Below are 20,446 nucleotides of genomic sequence, written 5' to 3' on the forward strand. Positions count from 1 at the left end.
ACTGGCCTTGCTATGGAGCCCAAGAGCAACCACTTGTCTTACCCTGACCCTTTCTGGCCTCCTGCCTGGCAGGTGAGCGTGGCCGGGTTCCCTGCAGATAGTCCAGATCTGTGGGGCATGAAGACAGGGAGAGCCTCCCAGACCCACTCACCCCCTCCAGCAGATAGTAACAAACACAGCAGCTAACCTCTGCTGAGCACACATGTACAGCGCTGTGCTAGGCCCTGGGGTGGGGGTGGAATAGAGGACAGAGGGATGAATAATACAGCCTCCCGCAAAAGAAAATCAAAACCTGACATGCAAAGACCCGGGGTCTGACACAACTCTCCAGAAACCAAGTCCCTTCAAACCCACTGCAAGGGCCAATGTCATTCATTCAAGACAAAACTGTTCAGTGCCTAATACATAGCAGGTACCACCTTGACCCCAAGGATACAGCATGGCTGACTGGTGATAATGACTGGGCAGGGGTGGGGTGGCGCTCACTGGGACAGAGCAGGGGGACACAGATGGGGAGCCTGAATTGGAAGCAAGGATGTGCACTCCATTTTGGACAAGCTATTTTGGGGATGCCTGTAGAGCACACATGGGGAGGGTCTGGAGGTGAGGACTTGGTAAGCATCAGTTACAAAATGCAAGGGGAACCAGGGCTGGATGAGAAGGCCTCGGAGCGTACAGAGTGGAGAGCCCCCTGGGAGGCGTCTGAGGAAGACGCGTGGTTAGGTGTTGGGCACCCTAGTGGCTCCTGGTGTTGTAGGGTGGGGGCAGGTGTCCAGCAATGCAGTCCAGTCTAAACAACAGGGAAAATCCAGTACCCGACTCTCTGACTCTCACTCCTTGGTAGACAACAGCCAAAAAAATGTCTGCATGGTTATAACAGAAACCGAAATTTCTAGAAACGCATGCATTGTTTAGATTGAGGAACAACCAGATGTTCTTGTGTTTGAAAGTTTGCCAAGAACCCCTCACCGGTTTGGAGCTCAGGCCTCTGACACAGCAGCCCTGCTCACGGTATCTGAGTCACCGAAACAAGACTCTTGGAACGGTTGTGTTAGTAAATCGCCACGTGCATGGTGATTTGTGTTTGTGCAAACACACTCATTTACCGAATAGCTCAAATCGTCAAGTCTCAGGTGTCCACATGATGCTATTAAATGGTCTCCCTTCTCGTAATTTCCAATGTACCCATTACAAGCGAATGCAGCCACCTGACTCCCGCGTTCTGTCTTCTAGCCCAGCCCCGCCCAAGCATTTATGCATCACTATCCTATTACTCTATCATAGATCACTCCCCTTTCCCCCCTTTGTGTTGCAATTAGGGCGCGTATTACCGATTTGTTTCAAATCACATGTGTACGTAGGTGTGTAAGGAGATATATTACCCTTGAATTTCATCAGGGTAGGAAAGCAGATGTTACAAAATGTTTGTCGTAAAATGAGGGCACTGGGTCTGCAGGCACTGTCACATCACTGGTGTGGAATGAGGAGCTCCTTGTGAGAGACGGCGAGGGTGGTCACCACCACCCCCCCCCCGCCGCCCCTGCGAAATGAAACAGAGGATCCAAAGCGGGAGGAGGGAACCAGAGGGCCACTACAGCCTGGAAGCAAGGAGTTTCTAGAAGGAGGGTGGCCTATATGCATGTACTGGATGCGTCAGTAAGGGGGTCCTATGCGACCCTGGTGGGGCCAGGGGAGGGAGAGCCAAGCTGCTGCCTAGATCTGAGGTTGCCAGGAGGACTCTGAGGACAGGACGCCTTGAGGAGGAGTTGAGGAAAACAGCAAAAGAGTGGCTGAAGACACGGCCTAGGAGCCTACCTGAGGTGGATGGACCTGAAAGTACGCAGGGTTCAGGGAACAGGAAAGAGGGAGCCCCAACGACTACTTTGCGAGAGTGACCAAGGGGGAGCCCGAGAGGATGGGGCTGAGGTCAGGCATAATCTCAAAAACATGGATTTTGAAGGGCACCTGGGTGGCTCAGTCATTTGAGTGTCTGACTTTGGCTCAGGTCATGACCTTGTAGTTCGAGCCCCACATCGGGCTCTGTGCGGTCATTGTGGAGCCCACTCTGTATCCTCTGTCCCCCCTCTCTCTCTGCCCTTCCCCCACACACGCTCTCTCTCAAAATAATTAATTAATTAATTAATTGATAAAAGAAAACACACACACACATTGGTTTTGAGGCAGAGCTGTCCTGAATGATGACGAGGCCTTGGGTGTGGCCGTAGGAGGCTGGGACCCCAATGCACACTGAAGATGAGGGGCTCAGGAGGTGGGTTCAGGGCCCTCCGGCAACCAAGTCCCCTAGGATATTGGCCCCGGACTGCCGAGTCACCGTGCTGGGGTCACATTTGAAAACTAACAAACATCTGTTGAAACATCCACTCACCGAGCGAATGTGTGGGAGGGCTGAGAGTGAAGACGAGAGTGAGCTTGGGGTCAAAGTCTCCAGTGAGAGGGGGCGTGACTGGGAGCTTCCAGGGTGACGGTGATGGGTACAGGCAGAGAACGCCCAGCTGAAGAGGTCCCTGACCCAGGAGCAGAAGGGACGGCCTGCAGAGAGGAGGTCACCGGTCCGCCACCTGGCCTGAGGATGTGGCTGTCTCTGTCACATCAGGTCTCTGGCCTGTCTGGAATGTTCCTCCCTCTCCTGGGCGTGGACACCTCTGTTTTAGCCTTTAGGACTCAGCCTAGGTGTCCCCTCCTCAAAGGGGCTTCCCGGAGTGACCACGTTCCCTGCTGTTCTCTCTCACTGTGCCCTGTTTGTTTCATTTAGTAGTTTGCATGCATGTTGATACGTATGTGACATTGACAATGTTGGTAGGTTGCAGGTGGGGTATGTGGGAGGCAGAAGAAAGCTCCTCCTCTCACCCCACCCCCAGAGATGTCTACATCCTAAACCCTGGAACTCATGAGTTATTGTCCCCTTATAGGGTAAAAAGATCTTTGCAGAAATGATCAAGTTAAGGAATGTGAGTTAGGGGAGATTCTCCTGGATTATCTGGGTGGGCCCAGTGGTATCACAAGAGTTCTTATAAGTGGAAGAAGGAGGTTAGAGCCAGAGAGAGAGATAACGAGGATGCAATGCTACTGGCTTTAAAGACAGAGAAAGAGGCCACAAACCAAGGAGTACAGGTGGCTTCTAAAAGCTGAAACAGGCAAAGAAATGGATTCTGCCCTGGGCCTCCAGAAGGACCCAGCCCTGCCCAAACCTGTACTTCAGCCCAGTGAGATTTCCGATTTCTCACCTCCAGACCCATATGATGTTTATGGGTTTATGTTGTTTGAAGCCACTAAGCCTGTGTAACCTGTTGCAGCAGCGATCGGAAACTAATACAGGGTATGTAACACTTGAAATGATGCCATTCCCAAAAAATGTCATCGAGACCCAAAAGGGTCAAAGACAGTGGGCCAAGCGAACTGCCGACAACTTGCTCTGTGGTAGTTCGTCCCACTCAGTTGGGACAGAAAAACCTACACCCATTAAAGGTTAGTCGGGAACAAGTTTTGAATGAGACAATGTCTTTGGGATTCACTTGTTCCTGGAACAAAATGGGACGTTCCTGTGTCTGTTTCTTTGCTTAGCTATTTATTCTGGGTTCCTCTGCCTCTCGAGGCCGGATTCTTCACCTGAGTGCCTGGCACAAGGAGGGGCCTGAGAAGCATCTGGTGAATGACTGTCGATGCGTGAATTCTAACTGACAGGGAGGAGGGGAGGAAGAAATGCTCTTCCAGAAGGGCCTGGGGAGGAGGCTGGGCTCAGGTGGCACCGGGGTGAGTGGCCCCGGGGAGAGAGCCTGCTCGGCCTGGCCCTGCCTCGGGAGGAGTACGCGGTCTCAGCCCTCTCATGCATAAGACCAGGAAGATGCTGGCCTAACCGGTGCTCCTGAATTTTCAAGAAGAGTGAGAAGTCTGGATTTGTGAGTGGATTTGCCCAATTTTTAAATGTTGCTAACTAATTCAAATGTTTAAAAAACCTGGGTGGCTCAGTCAGTTAAATGTCCAACTTCAGCTCAGGTCATGAGCTTGTGAGTTCAAGCCCCGTGTCAGGCTCTGTGCTGACAGCTCGGAGCCTGGAGTCTGCTTCGGATTCTGTGTCTCCCTCTCTCTTTCTGCCCTTCCCCGGCTCTCTCTCTCTTTCAAAAATAAAGAGACATTTAAAAAACCATGGTCCAGACACAGGTTGACAGTGTCTGGTCTCTGACATGTGACTTCTTGGAGCTTGTGATGGGGGCTAAATAGGCTCTGTCCAGGTTACTGGAGTCCCCAAGGGACTCCCCAAGGAGTATGTGTCCCTGGACTGGGCAGGCTGCCCCAAGTCTCTGTGACTGCCTGCGCGTGTACGAGTCAGCAATAGCCATGCGTATGCTGTTCCAATTATAATTCTCACGTCAGAAGAAGTACTTTTCTGCAACAGCCCAACTGAATCCTGTGGCATGGGGATTTTACCCCCAGTTTTCAGATGAGGAGACTGAGGCATGGAGAGAAGATGTGGCCTACGCAAGGTCACACGGCTAGTAGCGGGCAGAGCTGGGGCTCAGCTCTCTCCACCCCATTCCCCGCCACACAGTTGCCGGAGGGGGACCAGAATCCTCCCAGGCTTGGAAGGGGCCCTCCCCACCCAGGTTGGGACAGACAGAAGGCCTCTTACCAGACTCCGCTGACGCAGCGTGTGGACAGCGCCCGGGGCATGATCTCCGAGCCTTGTTGCATGAAGCCCCCTACAGGGAACCAGAGGCTGTTGCCCAACGTGTACTGGTTCTCCAGGATGTGGGGGCGTGCCCGCAGGCACGGGTGTGGGTTATACCACTCGTAGGGGCTCAGCCTGCGAAGAGACATGGGGGCGAGGGGTGGATGGAGCCAAGGTGGAGAAAAAAAGGAGAGAAACAGAGGAAAGCGACAAAGACACCATGATGTGAAGAGATGGGGGGGGGGGGGAGACAGTGAGAAAAAGGAGGGAAAAGAGAGACAGAGAGAAACAGAAAGAGATACACACAGAGGGAAGAGGAAGAAAGAAACACAGAGAGAGACACACACAGAAAAGGCAGAAAGAGATGTATAGAGAGACACAGAGGGAGAAAGAGAGAGACAGAGAGAGAATGGAAGTGGGGGGAAGGGGAGAGGCCCAGACAGAATGTGCAGGTCAGTCATGGAGGCCCCAGCCCACGCCTCTTCCCCGCCTCCTTTTCACGGGCAGCACCTGGCGTGGACTCACCTGGCGGCCAGGAACAGGACGCAGCTGACGGCCAGGTAGGCGAGAAGCATGAAGAGCCACACGGCAGGGGAGAAGGGGTCCAGGAAGGAGAAGTAGCCAGGCTTGCGGCCCTGTGGGGGGAGGGAGTGAGGCCCGGAGCCGCCCTGACCTCAGCTGCGTCCCCAGCCCCCGCCTCGCCAGGCGCCCATGAGCCCGAGTGGCCCATCAAGGTCCAGCCCGCAGCCTCTGCTGCCCTCGGGGACACAGGTGTCGTGCCCACCACCAGGCTCCTGCCCCACAGCCTCCGCGTCTCCAGGGGAGCCCTACCATGTGCACTCGGTAGAGGATGCTGATCCCCAGGGTCATGAAGGGTTTGGAGAAGTCGATGACCTTCTCCCGCTCGGCTGTGATGGTGAATGCGGCCACAGCCAGGTCTGCCTTCTGCTGGAGGGGAAGCAGGGCGGGGGCAGAGGGGTGGGCCAGGGAGACAGACGGGCAGTTAGGGAGAAACGCCCCGAGAGAGCTCTCGAGAGAGAGATCAGCAGAAGCTGAGAGACCGGCAAAGAGAAAGGATGAAGACGAGGGGCCAGGAGCCTACACCAGGTCCAGAATGGCACCTTGGGCCCCAAACTGGAACCCTGTCATCTCACGTCTGCCGGAAGAGGCTCCCGAGGCCCTTCCCGGCCCAGCCGCCCCTCCCCATCCTGTCACGTTCATTGCTAAGGCCTGGCTTTAACAACACCCCCCACCGACCCGCATATCTCCCACCTCCCCCACCACCCAGGTCCTGGAGACAGCCTGGCATTGGTGTTGAGACGCCCGGATGGCGACCCGTTCAGGGCCCTTGTCAGGCCTTGGTTTCCACTTCTGTCTTCAGAGTCAACAACTCGGAGCACGTACTATGTACTGGCTCTGCACCAGGCTCCACACTAGGTGACACTTTCTATAGATTACCTTGAATCCTCCTTCCAACAGCTGCCAGAGGGCCACTGCTAGCCCCATCTTACAGATGGAGAAACTGAGTCTCAGAGAGGCAAAGGTACCAGTCAGCAAAGGCAGGAGCTGGGGACCTTAACGCAGAGGTGGGACCTCTACTCTCCTGCCACCGGCAGGCACTGGCGACCTACGCGTGTGCATGAAGGCGCCCCCCAGACACAGGACCAGCGCCCAGCTCGACGGAGGGAATGACCCTGGGGGGAGCTGCACGTGGTTTCGAGTGGGGGAGGGGCGCCAGGGGTCCGGGTCTGAGGTGGCGAGGGTGGGGAGCGGGTGGGGTGGGACGCACAGAAGGGTTTGGGTTAGGGTCTGGCTGGCACATCCAGAAACCCTGATCCAAAAGGCTCACTTTGCTCCAGCTCAAGAGGACTCGGCCGGCCTTCAGCTGTGGGCTGGACACAAGACTGGGAAAAAACCCAGCGCTCCGCACACCCTCCCCGCCACACAGACATACACACGCATGGCACCCGTGAGCACTGTGCACGGTCGTGTCTCTGCCAACACTGATGTGTGCACACCACACCACGTCCACACACACGTGCTAAGACACAGGCTGACCCAGGGACGCACCACCCACACAGGTGCAGGCGGACAGACTCATGCCCTGTCCACAGTGCGGGGAGGGGCGGAGACACACAGCGGAAGGGCCTCCCCGGGAGGCGCGGGGCACACACTGGCACACGCGGCCCTCACATGCGTACATACATGACGGAGCAGGCAAGGCAGGGCGCTGGGAAGGGCCCGGTGCGGGAATGGGGAGCCCCGGCTCTGCCCTGAGTTCGCTGGGTGACCTCGGGCAGGGGCTTCCACTTCTCGGGGCCTCAGTTTGCTCATCTGCAAAATGGGGATGAGGGTTGGGCAAGATGTCTCACACGGCTCTCCTGGTCCTGGGATTGGGACCCGGCTCCCAGGATATCCCTTCCAGGCATACTGACTCTCCCCCAGGCCTCAACCGGGCCCCAGAATTGACTCCAAATTCGAGCAGAGACCACCCGCAGGGCTGAAATAAGAGCAGAGGTCCCAGGAGACTGGCCCAGGAGGAGACACACACTCACCCAGGAGGGGCTGAGACTGGGCACACACGAGGTAATACAGGTCTGGACAGAACTGGGGCGGGGAGGGAGATGGCACCAGCCTCAGGGTGACTTGAGGGCAGGGAGAGGGCACAGCCCCAGAGCAGAATCCAGAGGCGGCGAAGTGTGGCAGGGGCCCCAAACCTGGCTGGATTGGGGGAATTCCTCGATGGGGACAGTAAGGAGCATTTTGCCCCTCCTTATGCACTTGCCACTCTTCTGACTAATATGTGAACTGCCAGGAACAACATCAGCTCACACAGGAATCCTATTACTTATAGGGGCCCGTGGGAGGTGTGCCCTGGGAGGGCCCTCCACGGGGGGCCCGAGTCTCCATTTCAGAAGGCAGGAGGCAGTGGCTTCTCGGATGAGCTCAGGAGGGCACTGGTGGTCCCTGGGTCAGGTGCCAGGACCCCACTTCCTCCCCAACGGGCTCCCAGCTCCTTTCTGTCCCATCCCTTGCTCTGCTCACTAGCCTCCTCACCCACTTGGAGACCTCACCTAAGGCTCACACCAAGGCCAAACCTGCTCCTTCCCTTTCCCGAATTCTCCACATCTCCTCTAGCAGCAAGAGCAGTGGTTCTGCTGCAAAACACAACTCAGATCTGTCCATCCCCCCCTCCAGGCCCCCACCATCGATGTGTCTCTCCTGACAACCTCATTAGCCAGCTCACCAGCCCCCCAGCCACCACTCAGAACACCACAGTCCAAGGGGTGCCTGGGTGGCTCCGTCGGTTAGGCGTCTGACTTCGGCTCAGGTCATGATCTTGCGGTTTGTGAGTTCGAGCCCCGTGTTGAGCTCCGTGCTGACAGCTCACATTCCGATTCTGTGTCTCCCCCCTTCTCTGCCCCTCCCATGCTCATGCTCCATCTCTCTCCATCTCTCAATAATAAATAAATGTTCAACAAATTAAAAAAAAAAGAAAAAAGAATACCACAGTCCAAAGGGAAAGTCCTATTTAAAACTCTTGGGTGGCTTCACACTGCACCTAAAATAAAGCCCTTTTCCAGCCAAGAGGCCCCAGGTGATGTGAGACCCACCTGCATGCTGGCCTTACCTCATGCCCTTTCCCCTCACCCACTGGGTTCCAGCTACAATGGCTGCCTTTTGTTCTTCAAAATGCAGTTTCATTCCCCTCCTCAGGGCCTTTGCATGTGCTCTGTAGCTCTTCCTCAATATTCGAGGCTTAGTTCATACCTCACTCTTTCAGCCCTCCCCATAGTGGCATCCAGATTGCACTCACCTCCACCCCGGGTCCTCTTTCTCATATTACCCATTACCCTGGTTTTTTTTTTTTTTTTTTAATGTTTATTTATTTTAGAGAGAGAAAGACAGATTGAGCACGCAGAGAAGGGACAGAGAGAGACAGAGGATCTGAAGCAGGCTGTGCCCTATCAGTGCACAGCCTGACTCGGACTTGAACCCACGAACCATGAGATCATGACCCGAGTGGAAGTTGGACGCTTAACCGACTGAGCCACCCAGGTGTCCCCATTACCCTGCTCTATATCCTGCTTAGCACTAGTGAAGATGACCCTGCCATTTGCTTATTAACGGACTGTCTTTCCTACTAAATTACAAGCTCCTTGCCTATCTGGTTAGGCACAACCTACACGGAGCTTCCCAACAAATACTGTTGGAGCTTGGCCAAGCCTCGCCTCTCTGGACGGCACCCAGGGCTGCTAAAGTTCCCACCATATCCCTGGGCCTCTGGCTCCCTCTCGCGCCAGCTGCTCTCTGGCCTCTGCATCCCTGAATACACCACTTCCTCCGCCCGAGGCACCCCACTCTGCCCTGCAGAACTGGACCCACCCACTCCTACAGGGTCCCCTTGCTCCCTCCCTCCTCTGCGGCACCTTCTATGGGCTCCCCACATGCCAGGCCCCCCTTGATCTATCACAGCATTGAGCTCAGTTTGGAAAAGATCTGTTTGCTTTTCGGCTTCTGCTACCAAACCTGCAAAAGCAGGGCCAGCTGGATGCATCGTTGTCTCCTCTGCTGAGAGCCTGGGAATGTCACCCCTCCTCAGGGAGCCTCCCAGAGCCTCCCAAGCAGAGATAGCTCTCCTTCCGTGTTTCATGGAGCCGCACATGGGTCTAAAGGCTCACACTTACACAGCACGTACCCCATGGCCACCATTTTGGGGCGTCCCCTCCCCAGAATAGTCCCCAGAGGGACCCTGTCCTTCCCACCATTGAAGAAACAGAGACATAGTAAGGGTAAGTACCTGGATGTGGCTGACCCCAGGATTCAGAACTGGTCCCCCTCCCTGGAGTGTCACCTGTCCGCTGTCCCCACCCTCCATGGCCGGGGGCATCTCAGGACAGGGTCCAGGTGTGCAACTCCTCTCTGGTCCCAGGGAGCTCAGGCGATGGGTGCTTTGCAAATGACTAGAGTGAGCAGGTCCTTGAACTTCTTGTGAACACACAGCAAACTCGGCCCCCACCCTGTCCCCAGCGTGGTCCCAAGCTTCTGCCTGGGGTCCCCTTCACACCCCCCACCCCTCACTTCTGTCCCAAGCTGTCCTGATTCTGCTCCCCTAACACCTCTGGAATCGCTTCCCTCCTCCTGCCCAGATGCCAGCATCTCAGGACTGGAAAGTCCAGCCAAAGGCTCAAGGGACCCCAGAAACTACAGCCTGGTCACAGCAGTCCTGCTTAAACCCAGCAACAACTCTCATTCTCCTTCCTCTGCCATCTAAACTCCTCACCCGGGCCCCTGAGGCCCTGCCCCACCCAGCCCCTCACTACCTCACCAGCCTCACCCCCTGCTATATATTGAATGTTTGTGTTCCCCCCACAGATTCGCATGTTGAAATCTTAACCCCTAACATGATGGTGTGAGGAGGTGGGGCTTTTAGGAGGTGAGGGGGGCACGAGGGTGGAGTCAGTGCCCTTATCCCATTCCATCCAGAGAGCTCCCTCGCCCCTTCCACCATACGAGGCACCGCAAGATGGCTATGAGCCAGGAAGAGGGCCCTCACCAGACATCAACTCCGCCAGCACCTTGATCTAGGACTGCTCAGCCTCCCAAACTGACAGAAATACATGTCTGCTGTTTACAAGCCACCCCATCTGTGGTATCCCGTGACAGGAGCACAGACTTAGACACCTGCCATCTTGCTCCGTGTACCCCCCGGGGCAGCCACGCTGCCCATTCTGTCTGTCCATCCATTCATTTGCCTACTTGGCAAATGTTTGCAGAACACCCACCACCGACCAAGCACGATTCCAGCTTTGGGAATCCAGCGGTGAATGTAAACCGATAATGTCAGGTGCTAGGAAGACAAAGCAGGGCAACGTGATCGAGCCTGCTGGGAGACGCTGGTTGGGATGCACTCCCCACTGCGGGGAGGTCTGGAGTACAAACGTGGAGGAAGTGTGGGGCGAGGCCCGAGAAGAACCAGGGAGAGAGTTCCAGGCTGAGGGACAAGCACACATAGCCCCCGAGATGGGAAGGGACTTGCAGTGTCCAGGGTGGCCAGAGCCCCTGGGAGGGGCCGGCAATGCAGCAGAGCAGGGAACAGAGCCCTGCTGGGCCGGGCAGGCATGGGATGGGGGCTGGATGCTACTCCAAGGGCAACAGAGGACGTTGCATCGAGGGTGTGAGCAGGCGGATGACGTGATCTGGTCACCGTGAGAACAGACCACAGGGGCGAGAGTGGAAGTGGGCGTCTTGGGGGCTAAGGAAGTCCGTGGAGATACTTGGGGTGGGGCTAGGTGGTCAGATCTGGGTTTCACTCTGGAGGACAGACCCATCCTTAAACTGCAAGCTCCTTCTAAGGTCCTCTCAGAGCCTTTGGAACCCCCTTTCCTACCTCTTCCTCCTCACCCTCAATTTCCTAGCATAGTCACTGATTTCCTAAAGAAGATTTTCCTCCACAAGGGGACCCTGACATTTAATCTCTGGAATGAAATCCGGAGAAATCCAAAGGATGAGCCACCTGTAGAAATGATGGGATAGATAGGGCTGTCTAAATGCCCACAGGCCAACCAACCAAAGCATTCGTGATTGTCCCCCAGCCCCAAAAGCCCTCTATCCCGGCTGTTTTGCCATCAGCTCTCTGTCAGACTCTGCCAATAGGGGGCGATAGCGGGACGCTGCAAGGCTGGAGGAAGAAGGGACCCGCCTGCTCCTTTGGGCTTGCTCTCAGTGGATCCTACCAGGGCAGCATTTAATCCAGTTTGTGGCTTCCCTGCATTTGTAGAACCGGCCTCACCGGCCTCACCAAGCCCCATTCGGGGAAGCCAGCGCCAGCCAGCAAGCACCTGCCTCTTAAGCTTCCAGCAGTTTCGGTTCTTCTCTCTAAAGAAGAGTTCCTTCAGAACTAGGGAAGCAGCCATTTCCCGCCTTGCAACCTCCATGACACCTGGAGAGCAAGGGTGTGCAAACTGCGGCCCTCAGGCCAAGTCCGGTCCATCTGCCTGATTTTGTGAATAAAGTTTTATTGGAACACCCCCAGGCCCAACTGTTTAGGTATTTATTGCCTATGACTGCTTTCCATCCGGCACAAGAGTTGAGTAGTTGTGACAGTATGGTCTGAAAGCCAAAAAGACTTCCTACCTGGCCCTTGACAGGAAAAAGTTTGCTGAGGCCTGCCTTGGAATTCAACTTTTACCCTCGTGGTTACCTAGTTAACAACTTGGTTCCTAGTGAATGACTCTCTGGGACAACCTGTGTCCTGGGAGGACCCTGACTGATGCAGAAATGACGACAGCCAGGTCACGAGAGCACTCGGGCCGCAGGGTCACGCACCGTTCAGCCTCGAGGAGGGCCCACTAACGAGCACTTTCTCAAAAGGAGAACAGTTAATCTGCAGAAGAGGGCACAATCCGCTCCCAAACCCCAGAGGTCTGCACCGTGAGTCACCTCCAGGTGCCAGTGTCCCTATCTGCCACCAGCACTCTGCGCGTCCCTGATCTGCTGGGTCATCAGGCCCAGGTGGTAGATCAGCTTGCACACAGCTGGCACCTGCAGCGGTCTTCGCGTGCTCTGGGCCTCCCTCAAAATGAAAAGCCGTGTGGGTTTCTAGTAAATGGGCTGAACCAGCACACAACTTGTCCCCAAATCCCCAAGCCCCACCCGACGTCACCAGTACCAGACAAACAGCACCCCCTCCTCAGAAGTCCGAGTTTCAGCTCCGTGGGGCCCTTTGTCTGAGTTTCTAAGTGTTAATCTTTCCAACTTCTTCCCCTGTCCCCTTAGGCCCTCAGGACGGTGGCTGCTTCCTGCCACCCTGTGACCCCTTAGTTCGCTTTCTACCCTTCCAGTTATCTGGTTAACAACTTTACATTCAGGTAACAATTCTTTACACCAGATCCTCTCTGTTCAAGTAGCTGTTGGGATTCCATTCAAGTACCTGGTGCTATTTTTGTCTCCAGATTGGATCCTGACCGGCTGATGTCAACGGCACGTTGACTGCCAACCCCCTTAAATGCGATTTCCTGCTCACGAGATCTGATCGGTGTAATGTTGCCAGTGGAGCGGACCAGCGTGACCCCGGGTGCACTGTCAACATCAAGTTCTCTGTGGCCTATGTGATGGCAGAAAGCAAGGAAACAGGTATCACCCGGAGGCAAGACTGAAGACTCCTGGTGGACCTCGGAAAGCGTTATGGAGAAAAAAAGCATTTGCCAGGTCAGTAGCTCAGACCAGCTGCCAAGGGCTGTGTTGACTTCCTCCAGCAAAGCTACTTAATTTGGTCCGGCCACCGCAATCGGAGTCACCGCCTGATTACATTTACAATAATCCACAGTCCTTGTCCAAGATCCATCTGCCTTCCGCACAGGCCGAACCGGCCAGTTGACTGGGGATGAGATCACTACCTCTGCTTCTTTCAAGCCGTTAATGGCGGCACTAATCTCTGCAATTCCCCCAAAGGACGTAGAATTGCTTTTGGATTACTATCCTGGGAAGGACGGGGAATTCTAGGGGCTTCCGCTCGGTTCTTTTACGGTAACGGCCCCGACTCCATGGGTCAGCGAGCCAGTGTGGGATTCCGCTGGCTGCAATTATACGAGTGGGACCACGGAAAACACAGGGTGGGTCTGAGGACCTATCGGACCCATTCTGAGCGGAGCTTGGCTCAGACTCCATCTATCACCTGACCACATAAGGCCTGCTGCGGTCCACCAGGAAAAATCAAAGTGATCCGCCATCTATAAAAATGATGGTGGGGGACACCTGAGTGGCTCAGTCGGTTAAGGGTCTGACTTCGGCTCAGGTCATGATCTCGCAGTTTGTGAGTTCGAGCCCCGCGCCAGGCTCTGTGCTGACGGCTCAGAGCCTGGAGCCTGCTTCGGATTCTGTGTCTCCCTCTCTCTGCCCCTCCCCGGCTCACACAGCTCGCTCTTTCTCTCTCAAAAGTAATAAACGTTAAAAACTTTAATTAATTAATTAAAATGACAGCAAGCAGCAGGGCAGGGGTGGGGGTTGTCTATCTAAAAGCCAATCACAACCCTCTGTGGGAGGGGGAGCCTGTATAGAAACTGCTGTAAGCTTTTCCGGAAAGCGGCTGGATAATATAGAACAAAAGCCATACGAAGGGACCTCCTCTTTTACCTAGTCATTCTATTCAGAGAATCAGTTCTAATCAGCTGCAATGCAGACCGTGCTTGGGTGCATAAAGACAAATAAAAATACCTGAAAACCACTAAATACAAAAAAAAAAAAAAATGCTTCGCCAAATCACAGTCTCTCCACATGGGGATTAGTATACAGCTATGTAACACTCTGTTTAGGTTGAAACATTTAGGTATTATTTTTGGCCTTTCTGATCGGCAGAGGTTTTTTGTTTTTTTTTTTTTGTTGTTGTTGTTGTTTTTAAAGATTGATAATACCTCTTGTTGGCAAAAGTGTGGGAAATCTGACATTCTCGTGCACTTCTGGTAGGAATACAAATTGGCGGAACGTTTTCGAACATCCATCTGGCAGTCTCCGCTTAAACGACATCGTTCACGCTCTCTGACCCGGCGCTTCCGCTGTTTGGAGTTTATCCTCCAGGAAGACACCCACAGATCCACAGCCCAGTTGATGGTGGCATTGTCTACACTAGCAAAAACTGGAAACCACCCAAACAGGGGATGAGTTAAATAATTCATGCTCAGCTGCACAATGAAATCCGTATTTCTCCTCTTGAATTTCAGAGAGTCACCTCTAACAACCCATGCCCAGAGACAACTCTTATTTCCCCAAATCCACCAAACAGCTCCTCCCATGTCCTCCCCATGGGGGAAACCAGACTCACCACCCACCCGGCTGCTTAGGCCACATCCCGCAGTCACCCTTGACTCTTTCCCTTGTGAGCACACCCAACATGGCCAGCACTGGAGTATAAGCCACCTTCTTTCTGCCTTCTGAACCCTCCAGTGGACTTCTAAATGGACCATCCTGGGTCTACTCTTCTCCCATTACGCTCTTTCTCAAGAGAGCAGCCGGAGTGATCATTTTTAAATGATTCGAAAATTAAGGTCATACGTCCGTACAATGGAACATTATTCAGCCCTACACAGGAATATGGTCCTGATCCATGCTACAACATGGGTGAACCTTGAACACGTGACGCTGAGTGAAAGAAGCCACACAAAAAAGGCCACATATTGGATGACTCCATTTACATGAAATATTTAGAATAAGTAAATCCAGGGAGACAGAGAGATTGGTGGCAGGGGTTAGCAGACTGGTGGTTGTTGGGAGCTGGGGAAAGGGGGAATGGGAGCCGACTGCTCCATGGGTATGGGGTTTTCTCTGGGGGTCACAAAAATGTTTCACACTAGGTAGAGGTGGTGGTTGTACAACATTGTGAATATACTAAATGCCGCTGAGTTATACACGTTAACGTGGTTCATTTTACATGATATGAATTTTACCTCAACAAATAAAGCAGAAACAAATGAGATCACATCACATTTCCTGCGTAAATCCTTCCACTGGCTTCACACACAATGAAAATAACATCCAGGGGGCACCCGGGTGGCTCAGTCGGTTAAGCGCCTGAGTCTTGACTTTGGCTCAGGTCATGATCTCACAGCTCGTGAGTTTGAGCCCCACATCGGGCTCTGCACTGACAGCACAGAGCCTGCTTGGAATTCTCTGTCTCCCTGTCTCTCTGGCCTTCCCTTGCTCACACATGTGCGCACACGATCTCTCTCTCAAAAATAAATATCAAAAGGAAGAAGAAAAGAAAACAGAAAATAACATCCAAACTCCTTACCCGCAAGGCCCCGTGATCCAGGCTCTGCTCTGGGACCTTGTACTCTCCCTCATCCACTCCCCACAACACTCTGTGACAGCAGTAATTTCATCTCCATTTCAAGAGAGGACACTGAGTTCAGAGAGGCGACCTGTTGCGCGGGGATCACGTGGGCACCTGAGGCTGGCTCCGCCTGACCTGTAACTAGCTCCTGGCCGTAAGGGGTCTCCACGGAGGCCACCCCGACCGTCCCTCAGGATGGGGCACTCACTGCCCCAGCTGCCAAGGGTGCTGGTGGCTGATCCCTCTCAGCTCTGTGGGTGGAAGAGCTTCCTCGCCCAAGGCACTGACCCTCCCTGAAGACAGCCCCTTCCAATGACAGGCCGGTGGGGCATATAAAGTCCTGCCCCTCACTTCGGGGGCTGTCTTTGAGGCCATTCCGGCTCCAGAGCTCCAGCTCCGCCCCCACAGGGCCAGTCGTAACTGCAGAGTCTTAACTCTGCCCAGGCCGGCTCCTTCGCTCCCTCACAAGGCTGGTTTCCAAGGGGGCCTCCTGTCTGCTAATCTCCACATCAGAGTCTGCTTCCCTGGACCAACCTAAGATATCTGCTTTGCCCTTGAGGGCGGGGCCTGTGGGCACTTTATGGTGTGGGGCACTATGGCTACAACGTGTGAGTGACAGGTCAGACTGGCATTGTAGAAGATCCTACTGGGGGACAAACCAGAAGGGAGAGAGCTGGGAGGCCAAGAGGCCAGTGAGGAACCGAGGGGCCAGGGCCTGAACTCACGGCCACGACAGTGAGGACAGGGAGAAGGCCAATTCCAGCAGTGGCCACTGGGTGGAATAAACGGACCGGAATTCAAGACTGGCCTGGGGACAGGTGGGGTGACTGGGAAGATTCCGGTGCCCCGGGCTGGCTTCCATCTGGAAGTCACTCATCAGTTCTGGGCCAGCCTGTTGGGGGCCAGCCCTGGCTCTGCCGGTCACTAGCCGTGTGGCCTAGACGTGGGACCTTGGTGCCTCACTCTCCATTAGAGAAAACTGGGCTGAGACCAGGCCGTCCTCATGGGGTGGGGTTAATACAGTTCAGAAAGCCAGCGTGAGTGGGCATCATCCTGTCCACTCTGAGCTTTCCAAGTACCTGCTGGGTGTCTGGGAAGGACCTGAGGTCGGAGGCACCTGGCTGCAGCCCCGTGGGAGGGGAGGGCAGTGTGGAAATCTCTTCGCCTCTGAGCCCCAGAGCAGCAGTGGGAGGACAGTGATTGTTAGGATCATTAAGTAACACTTGAAAAGCCTCCGGCGTGTGGTGTGGAGTCAACAAAGGCTGCTGCTGTGGCTGCGGCCGGGAGAACCCGAGTACCGCACGAGTCTCCGTGTACTTGGCCATCCCACGGCAGGCAGGCAGCTGAGCCTCTGCAGGGCCAAGGCCCGCCCACCCTTCGTGTTCCCAGCCTGCTCCTCCTCCAGTGTTCTCTCCCTAAATGTCACCGCCGTCACCCAGCTGCCCAGCAACAGAGAGGCTCAGTCCTCTCTCCTAAGTCCCCCGCCCCAGGCAGTCACCAAGCCCTCCCCCTGTCCCCCCTTTGCCATCCCCCTCCCCCGCTGCAGGCCATCCTGCTGACCCCCCAGCCCAAGTGATTCGGTTTCCTCACTTGAGCCAGTTGAAATATTGGGGACACATACCAGGAGCCTCCTACTGACGGCCCAACTCTTAACCTGCTCAGTAAGAGCAAGGCCAGGCCTGGCCACTGTATCCCCAGGGTACAGCACAGGCCTGGCACACAGTAGGCCCAGGTATATGTTAGCTGGTTTGAGAACAAACACGTGAATGTATGCACGTGCTGGCCAGGCTGGTAGGAAGAACATTAATGAGAATATAGAATAGAAGGGTGCCTAGGTGGCTCAGTCGGTTGAACGTCCAACTTCGGCTCTGGTCATAATCTCACGGTTGGTGAGTTCAAGCCCCACATTGGGCTCTGTGCTGACAGCTCAGAGCCTGGAGCCTGCTTCAGGTTCTGTGTCTCCCTCTCTCTCTGCCCTCCCCCGCTTGCGCGCGCGCGCTCTCTCTCTCTCTCTCTCTCCCTCAAAAATAAAATAAACATAAAAAATTTAAAAAGAAAAAGAATACAGAATAGAGCACATGCTTATAGTACCCACTAACTGCCAGGCCCTATTCTAAGCCCCAGGAATAACTCGTTTCATGCTTGTGACAGCTGTGCGTACTAGTGACTATTATTTCCTCAATTATACTGTTGAAGAAATGATGTACAGAGAAGTTGAGTAACTTCCCCGAGGTCACACCGCTAATAGGCCGCAAAGCCACGATTCAAACAGGACTCGGGACCACAAGCACAGCAGCCCATCAGAAAAGCTCCCGGCCTCTGTCTTCTGCTTGCCCCAGGTGATACCATCAGGCCAAAGCCTCCTCCCCTCAGGTAGGCCTGAGGCACTGGGGGTTAAGTCAGGGGCTACTCTCCTAGAAGCTGCTTATTTCTGGGGACACCGATGAATGAATGGTTCTGAGCCTACATGACTGAGGACCAGGATGTGGAAATGGAAGTCATGGGGAAGCAGGCCAGTCTGGTGGGAGCTGGGCCACCAGCTCTCCTTGCCCCCTGTCTTCTCAGTTTCTGGCCTCAGGCCCTTCAAACCCACCCAGGACAGAAGCTTTCAAACAGGCTAGCAGCTGTGGGGCAGTGCCTCGGGCCTGCCCCTGGGGTGAGGCGGGGAGAGACCTAGCCACCAGGACTCCAGGGACACCCCACTCTGCCTCCACCAGAGTTATTCGGCTTTGTCCAAGGGTTCTGAGAGTGCTTTCAATTGGGAAAAAAGGTTCTGCAGTCAAAACAGCTTTTGAAAATCAGTGCCCTGAGGAATAAATGCCCTTGCTAAGCAAAGTGGCCTTCTCAAGTCTACCCTGGTGACATTCAGGGGTTTGGATGCAGTGAATTATGGGATGGAGGAGACAGGAGGGTGAGGATCCTGGATGTCCTCAGCTAAGTCCAATGTCAAGGCTTCCGTGACTATTCGTGGCCACAGGTCCCTGCTCTGTGCACCTGCCCTAGGCGAGCCGCAAGCCTGGGGCCCGTCTCCCAGGACAGAGTCCTGCCCCCAGGCATTCACCTACATGGTTTCTCCTGCCTAGAATAAATACAAGGAGGGACCACATATTGAGTACTCCTGCCTCTGACAAACAACACGTGCGGTACTGTCCCCGTTTCCCAAAACCCTCATGACAGACCCATGAGGCCTCCTTATCCCCATCCTAGGCAGGGAAAAAGAGAGGTTCAGGAAAGAGAGACAGCTCACCTGAGGATTCAAACCCAGACTGGTCTGACTCCAACAAAATACTCTTTCCACAGCACCCTTGCCTACCACCTCCCACACCCCTGCCTCTCTCCCCTCCTCCCCTTCATTCAAATCCCACCCACACTCAAGGCCCTTCCAGGGAACCCCATTCTCTCTCACCCTGACTCCCCTTCTATAAATGCCATTTCCTCTTCTCTGAACACATTCCCTTCTTCCCATATCCCCTCACCTTGCTGACTGCCTCACACACCTTGGGAATCTGCTTGGGTGTCACCTCTTCTGGGAAGGCCTCCCTGGATGCCTGGCTGGGTCGGAAGCCTCCTCTGGGTCCCTTCTCTGAATTTTCTCGTTCACAGCCCCAAAGGCTGTCTTGTGGTCATCTGCGTTCCTGCATCCTAAGGACACCCTAAGCTTTTGAGAGCAGGGTCCAGGCAGGTCCACTGTGCTTACTGCTATAGCCTACGCCCAGCATGGTGCAAGGCACACAGTAGGTGTTCAATAAATGAGTTCAACAGGCAGCCCTGAGGTCTGCCATGTGTGAGGCCCTCCCAGCGGGCGCGGGGCACAGTGCACCAGCGAGCCCTACCCCTGTCCTCCTGGCCCAGCCCTGCCTCCTGTAGGAAGCCTCTCTCGACCTCCTCAGTCTTTGTCCGATTCCAGCTCCATGTCTCTTTTTGTTCACCCAAAACATCTCTGAGAGCCAGCTAAGCCAAGGTGGCGTTAGGGGAGCATCTGGCAAGGCAAAGCAGGCCACTGGAGGTGACACATCGCCTCTCATCCCCCACACCGCGCCTGCCCCATGGTGCTCACCAGGCACAGCAACACGGCGCACCTCTTGTTAGGCGCTAGGCTGGCTGAAGTGCCACTGGCGGGTGGCCTCCCCACACCCACCTGGGCCACGCCCCTTCCCCAGACCCGGCCCGGCCGTACCCGGTTGATGAGCTCGCCGACCATGCCCGTCCAGGAGCCGTTGGGCTCGGGCGCCCCGTACAGCCCGTCTTCCACCAGCCGTAGGCGGTAGCGGAAGCGCAGCAGCTCGGCCAGCTCCCGCAGCATGTCCACGCAGAAGCCCTCGAAGCGCTCGTTCCCGGACAGGGCCTGGAAGTTTGGCCGCCGCATGACGTACGGGTTCTCCTGGGAAGCAGCAGAGAAGCGAGGTCAGGGCCCGGGCGTCCAGGGGCTGCTGGGGGAGCGCGGATCAGGAATCCACCGCGCTGCGGGATGGAGTCACCGCCTCTGTTCCTCGCGCACAAACGCTCAGGGTGCGGAGTGGGCCTGGAAGCTAGGGCCACAGACGCTGGGGGCTTCCCCTCTGGCAGATCACGGGGAGCTGTTTTAATCTCCACCAGCCAACCTGATGCTCAATCCTCTCAAACTCAAATGCCTACCAGGGGAGGCGCGTTAGTAACCTAACAGTGAATCACACTGTTGGGAGATTATGCCAAACTGGAACAGGGGCTTTCAGATTTCCGACTAGGACCTCACAGTAAGAAGTACATTTTACCTTCCAATGCGAGCCACACATGTGTGCGCGCACACACAGGCACTTAAATAAGACTTTGTTCCTTGAAATGGTCCATACCCTTAGTGACTAAGGGCAGCACACCCTGATTATTTTCTGTCCTGCTCTACCTCGCTTTCCTACATGACCAGTAGCGACCCACTGAACTGACTTGATGAGCTA

At 54.9% G+C, this 20,446-nt stretch overlaps 1 protein-coding gene across 6 annotated transcripts in view; it reads right to left on the reverse strand.

Moving 5' to 3' along the window:
- Window positions 1–20,446, reverse strand: part of LOC101083636 (sodium/potassium-transporting ATPase subunit alpha-3) — an 82,393-nt gene that overhangs the window by 37,933 nt on the left and 24,014 nt on the right. For 3 of the 6 annotated variants that reach the window (XM_045047210.1, XM_045047209.1, XM_045047213.1), the window contains 5 exons: window positions 19,693–19,896; window positions 6,893–7,021; window positions 5,519–5,632; window positions 5,213–5,322; window positions 4,649–4,822 (listed from right to left, as the gene is read on the reverse strand). In XM_045047210.1, the coding sequence (XP_044903145.1) occupies window positions 4,649–4,822; window positions 5,213–5,322; window positions 5,519–5,632; window positions 6,893–7,021; window positions 19,693–19,896 (731 nt within the window). Of the gene's footprint in view, window positions 1–4,648; window positions 4,823–5,212; window positions 5,323–5,518; window positions 5,636–6,892; window positions 7,022–19,692; window positions 19,897–20,446 lie in introns of all 6 variants that reach the window. The other 3 variants (XM_045047212.1, XM_023245927.2, XM_045047211.1) reach the window with 2 other exon arrangements.

This window comes from Felis catus, chromosome E2 (genome assembly GCF_018350175.1).
Source record: "Felis catus isolate Fca126 chromosome E2, F.catus_Fca126_mat1.0, whole genome shotgun sequence".
Taxonomy (NCBI): Eukaryota; Metazoa; Chordata; class Mammalia; order Carnivora; family Felidae; genus Felis; species Felis catus.